Below are 12,397 nucleotides of genomic sequence, written 5' to 3' on the forward strand. Positions count from 1 at the left end.
AATTCTTGTTTTGAAGGCATAGGAATAGCATTTAATAATTACAATTATATGAATAATTATATGTTTTGAGATAGTGCCCTCCAGTTTCCTAAAACATCCTCTCACTTTCATAGGACTGCTCTACATTTGGCCTGTGCCAATGGCCATCCGAAAGTGGTAGCTCTTCTAGCAGACAGTAAATGCCGGCTTAACCTCTGTGACAATGAAAACAAGACAGCTCTGATTAAGGTACATACATAGTAGCCAACACTAAAATGTGAGATGGATTTGATTTAATTATGGATATTTAGAATGAATTTATCTCATTTAAATAGAACGACGTCATAAAACTAGTGTAAGGTTCACTTTGAATTCCTAACACTTCCCATCTGTTTCTGGGGACAATACCGACAGGCCGTACAATGCCAAGAGGAGGGATGTGCAACTATTCTGCTGGAACATGGTGCTGATCCAAATATAATGGACATCTATGGCAACACGGCTCTGCACTATGCTGTCGCTGGCCAGAATATGGACATGGCAGCAAAGCTGCTTTCATACAAGGCCAATATTGAAGCAAGGAACAAGGTATAGATCAACTAAATTTATTTACAAAATATTGGAAACATATGCTTTTTTGTTTATTTTTTTAGCCACAAGCATTATATTTCTAATATATATACTGCATATTATATACATCAGGCCCTGTCACCATAAAAAGAACTCCAAAGCCAAGTCGGAGAGGGATGGAGAGACGTGGTATCCACGGAATGAGCAAAGCTCAGTCTCCTGGCTACCACCCTTCCGCCCCAGAAGAAAGAACTTCCTGCTAGTACCTGGGAGCGGGTGATAGGCTCAGAGCCCACAAAGGACTGAGGGCCTGGGGGGAGTGAAGCGATGGTGGAGGATGGCTGCTGCGCAGGCAGGGGCCTAGGAAGTGGGTTCCTCTGGGCAGGGGGAGCTGTGTGAGTGCCAGTGGGAAGGGGAAGCAGCAGGCCACATGCCCTGAACAATCCCCCAAGGTTCTGAAGATTAGGGCAAGAGAGACAGGTCAAGTCTGGACCTCCAGCAAGGGCATTCATTTGTGCTCATGGCCTCTTTGCCAGCCATTTGGCACCTTGAAGTCTTCTACCTCACAGTGCTGCTCCTGCTCAGCCTCCCAGAGTTTATTGGTGGGGTTGCAGTTGTACAGGCAGTGTGTGATGGCAAAACAGTCACCTGCTTTTTGCTTCTGCTTTTTGCTTTTTGCTTTTTGCTTCTGCTTTTTGCTTTTACCTCTAGTCACTGCAACCCTGACAAGAAAGTCCTCGATTGACACAGGTCAGTTTTACATATTGGGAAGCTCAAGCAATCTCTGAATGACAACATTTTGAAAGAACTTAATTGTCTAAGATTTCGGTTTACATAAGAATACTTCTAAAGAAGTAGTGGAGGGTACAGCTCTCTTTTATGCACTTACGGCAAATGTTTGTGAAAACATTTGTCAAAGGCAATTTTTTTTTTTAAATATATTTTTCCATCCTAGTTTTTTCTCCTAATTAATGTAAATAATGCAGGAAAGCTAAAATTTTCCTTGAATATAGGCTTTACCTTAAAACATAAACAAAATAAATCTTTCTGTAATCTTTCTCTTGGTGCACAGTGCTTCTGGTAGATATTCTTTGGACTAAGATTTGAGAAACACTACGCTTTTTAGAGAAACACTATTTAGGTTATTAATTCAGTAAAAGTACTTAAAATGTTTACTGTTATGATTTATTGCTTGGAGCTCTAGAGATTAAAAAATAATAATAACCTCTGCCCTCAAGAAGCTCTCGGTTTAGATGGAGAGCAGCAATACAATAACTACTGAATACTATGAGATACTGTGATAGGAGCCAGGATTCTTGGAACCAATACTATCAATGCTTGGAGTGAGTTTTGGAGAACAATGCTGCAGCAAATCTGTTGAAGGGTAGAGGAGGGTATTTTAAAGAGGAGCAGCAGGTGAAAGCCCAGAGGGATATTTTTTTACCTTGTATATCACATGCTTAAGTTCACATTATATTTTATAAGTTTTAAAACTCTGTTTCAAAATATGTAATCTCATAAGTTATAAATGGTTTTCACTCTTTTACAGGATGAACTCACACCACTTTTACTTGCTATCACTGAAAACAAACAGCAAATGGTGGAATTTTTAGTAAAGAAAAATGCAAATGTACATGCAGTCGATAAGATGAAAAGGTACAGTTGTGCATTCTTTTTTTTTAACCTTAATATTGTTCTAGAGTGGTAACAATCACTCAGGTCAGGAAGATAAAATTAATGAGAAGAGGATTAACTTATTCTTATGTAGTGAAAGATATTAGGACGTCATTCATTAGGTGGCAAAGTCATTCTGACCGGCCAACAGGAAGAACAAGATACTGCAGTATTCATATTCATATTTATTTATAATGTTGGCTCATGTCATTTGTAACCTAATATTTCTGGTCTTTTGATTGTATATTAGCTCAAAGGATTTCAAAAGAGTTTTATTAGTTTTATATTGTATGGACTCTTAACTTTTACTGTATACTACAATATGGAAGTGGAAAAGCAATTATTCTGACTGGGCAACTGAGAGAACAGTACACTGCAGTATTCACATTCAAATTTATTTATAATACTGATAGATGCCTTTTGTAATTTGAATTTTTATCATATGATCTTATATTAGTCAAAGGGTTTTGTATTAGTTTTATTAGTTTTACATTGTATGGACTCTAACTTTTACTTATGATACAATATTAAACTTAGTCTCTTTTATGGTATTGTTAAACTTCTATTTTGTTTACTTTTTCCTTAAAAAGATGCATATTAAACATAAATAGGTGTTGGTTTTGTCTTTTGGATGGCTCTTTGCTTTATTGTTTTCTTTGAAGAATACTGATGTTATTAGTTTATCCCTAATTGACTATGAATTACTACCAGATACTATGGGATCATCAGTTTCTATTCTGTTTCATTTCTGGTATAGTTTGATGTTTTCAATTTTAATTGGTACAGTAGAAGGAAGAAAGATAACTTTAATGAATGGACTTTCCCTATAATAAAAACAAGTTATCAGTGAGTGATAAATAAAAAAAAGAGATGGGCTTTTAATTCACACTAGATTGGGTCCTTTCCTACATGCCAGGTGCGTGACCTTGGGAACATTACTTATCATCACCAAATATGTATCCTGATATGAAAAGGAGGACAAGAACATATCCCGCAAGCATAGTTCTGCGTAAGATTATCCAGCATTTAATTTAGTGCCCAACACATGCTTATCAGCATCATTAAGTCTATGACTATTATTATTATAATTATTAATATTATTGCGTTAAGCCTGCAAAACACCTTTTAGTCACCTGACTTCTAGCTGACTTTGAGGTACAATATATCAGACTAAGGATGAAACAGGAAGTTCTTCATTTAAATCTTCACCTACTTCAGATAAGGTTCTTCAGCATAGTTTCTTGTTTATTAAAGGACTTTAAATTTACAACTTCTATGTAAACCCCAAGAGGGGCCAGTAGCTTCCTTTTTGTCCCTTCCTTTTAGCCTTGGAGTTAATTTACAAAGATGAACATTTAAACACGTAACCATGTAAATGGTCAATTTTACACAGACAAGGATGATATGAACTTGGTAAAGTATATAAAATTGGCTGTTTAAATAATTTAATTGATGTTCCTAAGGGTGAAGTTATCTTTCTGTTACTTTAGAACAGCCCTCATACTTGCTGTAAATGATCCATCCTCAGATATAGTCAGGCTTCTTCTTCAGCAAGGCGTTGATGTCTTCGCTAAAGATAACAATGGATGGACTGCGAAAGAACATGCTTTAAAGAGAGGTTTTAATTTGTAAGTATTTACATTAAAAATGCCAGTTATCAAAAAAACTGATATTTGCAATAATTTAACTGTTACTTCTTACATAACAGGTGAGATGTCACATTTCAGCTCAGGCAGTTGGGGAATGACGGTGACTTAGTGACCATCCTCAAACAGAGACCAAGCAAAAGGCTGGACAAATTAGAAGTAGCAATGGGCACAGTTTCCTTATTCTAAAACTTATAAGAACTTTGTCTTTAGGGATCCCAGCATGACCTATTTCATTCCAAGTACAAACCCTATGCATGGAAAACAAATAATGTCTCTTCTCTGATTTTTCCAACTCTCTACTTTGGGTCTTGAAACGTCAGTTTAGCAGAAACTTCTGTATTTTCTGGGACCTATCTTTTATACTCTCCCCCTTGAATTATTCAAGAAGCTAAAGGGTTTCCTAAGTCCAAGGGAGACAATCTTCTCTCCTTTGTCAGATGGAGGGGTAAAGGAGGACATACTAGTCTATGGTTTACGTTGATTCTATTGCTGCACAGTGGCTGATTGAATCTGGTCCTGGGGTCATGATTGACCTTTGATCCCAGGTTGCCTTTGCTGATCCAGATTCCTCAGTCTTCATGGTGATCCACACCTGGACTTCCAAGTTACAACTATTTTTAGGTTATACACATATGCGTTTTTGCTCAACCACTATTCCAAAGTATCAGCATCTGGCAGCTGGACCTCCTTCGCCCCACACTCAAAAACCTGGGTGGAGTCCACCTCTTAGCCCAGGTCTTCAGGGTAAGTTACCCTTTGAGCATCTTGTTTGAGTTTTCTGCTAGCATATGCTGGTTGAAACCATTTTAAGTTGTCAGAAAGGTTCAAATGATGCTGCAGGAAAAGATCAGGCTCCTTAGTTACCAGATCGGCACCCCGAGGCCACTTGATATCCTGTAGAGCATCTTTTCTTAAGTGATGAAAAGTCTCATAGCACCTTTCCCGGAGTAGACACCAACATGCTTGAGATTTCATAATTAAAGTTGGCCCCTCAAACGGTCTATGAAAATATACCAAAAATAAGAACTGTATGATTATATCATAGATGAAGAAAAAGCCTTTGATAAGATACAGCATCCATTTATGATCAAAACACTTAACAAAATCAGTATAGAAGGAAAGTACCTTAACATAATAAAGGCCATATATGACAAACTTTCAGCCAACATTATACTTAATGGTGAAAAACTAAAAACCTTCCCTCTAAGATCAGGAAAAAGGCAAGGCTGTCCACTATCACCATTGTTGTTCAATATAACATTGGAGGACCTAGCAAGTGCAATCAGGCAAGAGAAAGATATAAAAGGCATCCAAACAAGAAACAAAGAAATCAAACTGTCACTATTTGTGGATGACATGATTCTCTATATGGAAAACCCTAAAGGCTCCACAAGAACAATAGTAGTAACAATAAGCAAATACAGTAAAGTTTCTGGACACAAAATCAATGTTCAAAAATCCATAGTGTTCCTATACTCTAATAATGAAGTGTCAGAAAAAGAAATGGAAAAAATAGTTCCTTTTGCAATTGGAACAAAAAGAATACCTAGGAATAAATCTTAATGATACATGAGAAGGACCTATATAATAAAAACTATAAGACCCTATTAAAAGAAATTGAAGAAGATACAAAGAAATGGAAAGTTGAAATGACTATATTACCTAAAGCATTATACAGATTTAATGCAGTCCCCATCAAAATCCCAGTGGCACTTTTTAAAGAAATAGAAGAAAAAAATCATCAGATTTGTATGGAAGCACAAAAGACCCGGAATTGTCAAAGCCATCCTGAGAAAAAAGAACGAGGCTGGAGGCATTAATCTGCCTAACTTCAAATTATACTACAAAGCAACAATAATATAAAAAGCATGGTATGGCAGAAAAATAGACACGTGGACCAGTGAAACAGAATCCAGAGTCCACAAGTAAACCCATATTTTTATAGGCAACTAATTTTTGACAAAAAGCCAAAAACATACAGTGTAGAAAGGAAAGCCTTTTCAATAAATGGTGCTGGGAAAACTGGAAAGAATGAAAATAGATTGTTGTCTATCACCACACACCAAAATTGACTCAAAATGGATTGAGAACCTCAATATAATACCTGAAACAATAAAATCCATAGAGGAAAATATTGATACTAAACTCATGGACCTTTGACTTAAAGAGAATTTTATGAATTTGACCTCAAAGGCAAGGGAAGGAAAAGCTAAAATAAATTAATGGTTCTACATCAAACTAAAAAGCTTCTGCTCAGCAAAAAAAAAAAATTGTCAACAGGGTAAAGAGACAACCATCCCAATGGGAAAATATATTTGCAAGCAACGCCTCAGATAAGGGCTTAATATCCAAAATATACAAAGAACTCATACAACTCAAGAACAATTAAAAAAAACAAATGATACAATCAAAAAATGGTCAGAGAGCCTGAACAGACACTTCTCTCTAGAGGATCTACAAATGGCCAACAAATATTTGAAAAGATGTTCAACATCACTAGCTATTAGGGAAATGCAAATCAAAACCACAATGAGATACCACCTCATACCTGTTAGAATAGCTATGATCAACAGGACAAGTAATAACAACTGTTGGATAGGATGTGGAGGAAAAGGAACCCTCATACACTGCTGGTGGGACTGCAAATTGGTATAGCCACTATGGAAAACAGTATAGATGTTTCTCAAAAGACTAAGAATTGATCTACCATAAAATCCAGCAATCCCTCTACTGGGTATTTAACCCAAAGACTTGAAAACCCATATATGAAAAGATATTTGCACACTGATGATCATAGCAGCATTATTCACAGTGGCCAGGACACAGAAGCAACCGAAGTGTCCTATGATAGATGATTGGCTAAAGAAATTGTGGTACATATATACAATGGAATATTACTCGGCCATAAGAAGAGATGAAATATTGCCTTTTGCGACAACATGGACGGACCTCGAGATAATATTGCTAAGCGAAATAAGCCAGACAGAAAAAGTTGAAAACCACATAATATCATTTATATGTGGGATATAAACCTAAAAGTAACAAATGAACAGGAGAAACAAGCAGATTCATGGACATGGACAATAGACTAGTGGTTACCAGAGGGTAGGGGGTAAGAGGAAGGGGGAGGTAGACAGGATAAAACTCAAATATATGGTGACAGAAAGAAATTTAACTATGGGTGGTAGACACAGTGTAAATATATATATGCTTATTGTTAAAGTGTACAGCTGAAACTTATTGGATTTCGTTAACCAATATCACCATAAAAAAATAAATAAGTTGAAAATCTACCAAATATCTTGAATCTACCTCAGGTTATAAAATATTTATAATTGTGCCTCCCATGGAAGCCATGCAACAGAAAGCTCTGAATCTAAAGTAGGTTGTTTGGCATCAGAGTAGCTAAGCCTCATGCATAACTCATCAATATCCATGTACAAATGCAGGATTATATCTTCTAAGTCAGTTAGGGAAGGACAGTGTCAGCATCATTCTAAAAAAGATCTGATGTTTCAGAAATTGAGTATTCAGTAAAAGCATAGTAGTAGTACAAGCCAGGTCTTGACCTCTATTAGGTTTCTGTCTTTAGTGTGGTTAGCTGCAATCACAGGGAACACTTATGTCATCTGACTTAATGAGATAATATATTTATAAATATATTTAGTTACATATTATAAAATAGCTGAGATGCCCTGAATTACAAACCACATTGAAGGACAACTAATAATCAAAATTAATAACATGTTTGTTTGTTTTTTTTTTTTTTTGGTGAAGCAACCCTTGGTTGACCTCACAGATTACGAGGACCTTGTCAGCTTACAATCCCTTATTTTTTTTATTTTTTATGCCTATAGCACCTGGTCTTCCTAGGTAGTCTCCCACCCAAGTACTAATCAAGCCTGACCCTGCTTAGCTTCTGAGATCAAATGAGATCAGGCTTGTTCAGGGTGGCATGGCCATAGACAATTAATAACATTTTCAACCACTGTAACATTTGAATGTTAGCACCTATGAAAAACACATATTGGAGTTTATTGGTATTCCAAAACAGTTTTAACAAATAAAATTCAAGAAAATCTTATTCCATTGCATTAATATTACCCTGGGCATCTTTTTGGTGTATTATCTCATTTAATTCTCCTAACAACCTTGTAAATAAGGCAGTAAGATCCTTGTTTTATAGAAGAGGACTTGTAGCCACAGAGAAGCGACTTGTTCCAGAACAAATTGCTGTTGCTCTTAGAGCTAGGATTTTGAAGTTCAAGACACTCGCCATTATGTCAAGCTATGTGTAATTAATTGACTAAAATCTACTGCTCTCAATTCATGACTGATTGACCTTCCTTTTTTTTATCACATGCTTAAATAAATTTTGTAGAACTTACAAAATTGAAGTGTATAGAATAATCAAAGTTTTATTATTACCTTTGATATCATCTGAGATACTCTAAGAAATTTTATTTATTTGGTAAATGTTTTTCATTCCAGTAAAGATAGTAATGTTATTGATCACCTTTTTATACACAGCTATTGCAAACTAATTTCTGAGTATGAAGAACAAAGGAGATGTGAAGAGTCTTCTCAGAATAGCAATCCAGGTAAGACTTTTGATAGTTCCTTACTCATGGTGGTTTTACTATAAAGTAAAAGGAAGGAAGTTTTACAAATGAAAGAGAGGTGAAAAAAAACCAATACTGAAATTACATGTTTATTTTCTTTCTTAATTAATTTCTTAATAGTCTAGTTTCTGAATGATTAAAGAAGATAATTGTATGTATTTAAAATCAGAGATGCAAATATGTGAAAAGAAATTCATTTATTTAGTCTTGACTACTAGAATCCTATATATCTTTGTGTAAATAAGTAAAAAGATTTTTTAAGTTACTGTATTATATATTTCTTCTTTAATCACCAGGAAACAAATTGGACTTGTTATAAAAATGAGTCTTTTGTAGAATTTTTACACCAAATCCATCACATGTAGCAAATTAATATCTGTTATTACATAGTGATTTATCTCAGTAAAAATGTATCTAAAACTAGAAACTCAACAATACCTTCCCAGTACTGTAAACAAAAGGCAAACAATAAGAACCACAAAACTTAGCCAGTATACAGCAATCCCAATGAGATTGTTTTTAAAAGATATCTAATGATAATATAGAAGTCAGAAAAGCAATAGCTCATTGAAAAGCATAGATTATTTTATATATTGTTTTACTAACAAAGTCTCACATAATATTATTGCCCTCATTCCTTGAATGGTCAGTGGGTAGGGGGCCAACACTAGTTACTGCAGGGATTCATTGGAGAGTTTTGAGCAAAAGTGTGAGAAGATTAAATTTGATTTGGACACTCTGGTGTGATGTAAAGCAGGGATTAGCAAGCTTTTTCTGTGAAGGGCCAGATTTTAGGCCATCTGGTCTCTGTCATTTCTACTCAAATCTGCCATTAGAATGTGAAAGCAGTCACAGATAATATGTGAGTGAATAGGCATGACTGTGTTCCAGTGAGGCTTTATTTACAGATAGCAGGTTGGATGTGACCTGTGGGTGACAGTTTTCTGTCCTCTCACAGAAAGGAGAGATTGAACGAAAACACATAGGCCAACAAAGGGAGCTTTTGCTTCCTTCTACTAGCATCGGTACGTTATCAAGTTGTCACCCATCCATGCTGAAATTAAAAAAAGGTTAAGAAGCTCAGTTTATTCCATTTAAAATGCTGGTCTTTTTCTAGAGTTATGTCTTTCTCATTTGTGTTGCTGAAAATAATCATATTCATTTAAGAAATAGCAATAATAGTTGGTGTTTTCTTTTTTTCCTGTGAAAATCATCTGTTAAGAGCTTGTATTTGACTACGGTAGTGACATTGGCAAAATGAAGCAGAGACAGAAAAGAGGTACAATTAATAAAATTTAGAGATGATGGAATATAAAAAGTTAGCAGTGAGAGAGAAATCTAAGGTGATTCATAGATACCCAGGTGATTGAGTAGCATTTCACTTGGACATGAAGAATGAGAAGGACTTGTCAGATGAACAAGAAGAGCAGCAGGTCAACAGGGAAGACAAGGACATTTTTCAATATATCTGTTAAGTTTGATGGGATATCCATGGATAACTCATCTCACATTTTGGATATAATTTTTTTTTGTCTTGTTGCCTTGTTTAGTTAACTTCTGCCTTTCAATAGATGAGGTGTGTTTTTAGTTTTATAAGAAATTGAAAAAATTTTAGAAACAAAAAGAATAATACCTTCAGTAGCATATTATTATACTATATATGTAAATGCTGATTAATATTGTAGCTTGTTTCACATTATTCTCTGACATCTTTGTTTTATTTATCTTGTTTATGTCTTTATTTAAATAGAAACAGAATTACAGGAATCTCCAAAACAAGTATCTAGAAAATCAACTTCAAGTACAGGTAATCTGCGAAATAACCTTCTGACTCTAATCATGTATAATTCATAACCCAAATAATAAAAATTTTATATAATTTAATTTCATTTGAGGTTTCTAAAACCACACGTAGGTTTGGTTATTTACTAGAAAACTTGACAGGATTCAGCATATAGCTGTACTCATGGCTTTGATTTATTACAGTGAGAATCAGGGTAAATCGGAAAGAGAAGAAGTGTATGGGACAAAGTCTGGAGGAAACCAGGCTCAAGCTTTTAGGAGTCCTCTCTCTATGGAGTTCCCAGGATGCTCTTAATTCCACCCATGTCCAGTCTTGACACCAAAAGTGAGACGTTGTCTACCAGGACTAGAGTCTTTTTGGGCTCATTGCCTGAGGTTTTATGGCACACTAGTCACACAGGCATCCTCCCCCTAGCATTGACCAAAATTCCAGACTTTCTAAAGGAAAGCAGGTGCTCAGCATGAACCACGTTGTTTCTACAGACAGTCGAGGCCCAGTGAGCCACTCTTGTCAGTTAAGGAGTGGTGGAACCCTCCCTCAACCAGGTTCCCAGGCACCGATCATGGGTGAGCCATTCAAACGGGATATCTGAGGATAGTAGTCTTCGGCCAGAAAGTGTCTCTTTCCTATGTTTTGCCATGCTGCAGAGTGCAGTACGTATAGACCACGTTTCTTGAATAGGGCTTTTCATCCTAAACTGAACAGGCTTGACTAAAGAGGTAGAGAAAGTGCAATGTGTTACAGCACAATAAGTATACTCTCCCCTAAATGTTCTTCATGGCAGAAGTCCAGAGAAATCATGCTACTGAAGTTGACACTGTTACTTTATGATACTGATTCTACTAATGATACCATATTCTGTCAGTTTGCTTCAGTTTGGTTAGGATTATCATCATTGTAAGTAGCAGTTCCCTTGTAAGTATTGAATTTCAAAAATCCATTCTGTTTTTCTTGCATTTAATATGTGTAAAGGAGAGGACATAAAAGTTAATATAGTAATTGTTTGTCAATAGCATCATTAAAATTTATTGAAGTATCATCTTTAGGTGTGCTCTCAAAGGAATACCTCTTAAACAGCATCAGTCTGATATTTTTATAGTTCTGTATTTTTCTATTTTTGAATACAAATGTATTTTAATTTTTTTCTTTAATAGTGAATGAAAGTTCTGAAGGAGACTCTGTAAGCAGGTAGGATTTTATGGAGTTTTAAAAATTATATGTTTTCTAAGGGAATACAGAGTAAAGTGTTCTGCTGTGGGATAAACACTACATCTGTGCTTGATATTTGTTACTGCATAGTGTCATCACAATGGGTTTGGCAAAGTAGCTATGCTGTTTTAGCTTGCTTTTTATCAATTACACGACTGTGGTTCAGGGCTGTTGATTCACTGACCTGTGACTCCATAGTGAATAAGTGGCTGGCCCCTGATTTGATCTTTAGCCTGCTTTGTTCCCAAATCCATCATCATGTCCCTTAGTCTATACTGATAAATTCCTGTGCAGCACTGGCATCAATATACAGATTCTAGTCGGATCGACTCAGAAAGTCTTCAATTTAATTATGTGTTCAGAGAGTCCAATTTAGTTATGTGTTGATGCTGACTTAGAGTTTTCCTACAAAGCCCTGTTAGTCTAAGCATTTGTCTTAGTATACTGGACAGCTGCAGTGGTAACTTGTACCTTGTTTTACCATCAAATTGTTTAGGGCAGATCTCAGTCAGCTATGGCCACAGAACCCTAGTTTTTAAACAGCAAGGCCTAATTAGGCAAATCTTTTTTAGCTATAATGATGTCTATTCTTCTTGAGGCAAATTAGTACTCTGTAAGTGAGGTCTATCTATGCATAGACCCTGCTATGTTAATTAAGGTCAGCAACTATTTAAAGGCTATTTGTAATTGACTTCTCTACTTACTATCTTCCCAGTCTGGTTTTTTTTCTTAGGCTAGTACCTCTGCCTACTTCGGTAAAGTTTCTTCTCTTTTTCCTCTAGCATCTTATTTTCTTATTCTATGAGTTTTCTTTTTCGATTGCAAGTAATTATTAGCCATGAGTGAATGGAAATGAGTACACATTAACTTTTTTTGAAAAGTTAATAAAC

The 12,397-nt window shown here is 35.6% G+C and overlaps 1 protein-coding gene and 1 pseudogene across 1 annotated transcript in view; one reads left to right on the top strand and one right to left on the bottom strand.

Annotated features, from left to right (window-relative positions):
* LOC102878602 (ankyrin repeat domain-containing protein 26-like) overlaps positions 1-12,397 on the top strand; it is a 115,418-nt gene that overhangs the window by 3,885 nt on the left and 99,136 nt on the right. The window contains exons 2-6 of the mRNA XM_025040539.1: positions 114-228; positions 394-567; positions 2,099-2,205; positions 8,403-8,473; positions 11,453-11,486. Coding sequence (XP_024896307.1) covers positions 114-228; positions 394-567; positions 2,099-2,205; positions 8,403-8,473; positions 11,453-11,486 — 501 coding nt within the window. The remainder of the gene's footprint in view (positions 1-113; positions 229-393; positions 568-2,098; positions 2,206-8,402; positions 8,474-11,452; positions 11,487-12,397) is intronic.
* LOC112471881 lies at positions 7,721-7,839 on the bottom strand (annotated as a pseudogene).

This window comes from Pteropus alecto, unplaced genomic scaffold (assembly GCF_000325575.1).
Source record: "Pteropus alecto unplaced genomic scaffold, ASM32557v1 scaffold29, whole genome shotgun sequence".
In the NCBI taxonomy this organism is placed as follows: Eukaryota; Metazoa; Chordata; class Mammalia; order Chiroptera; family Pteropodidae; genus Pteropus; species Pteropus alecto.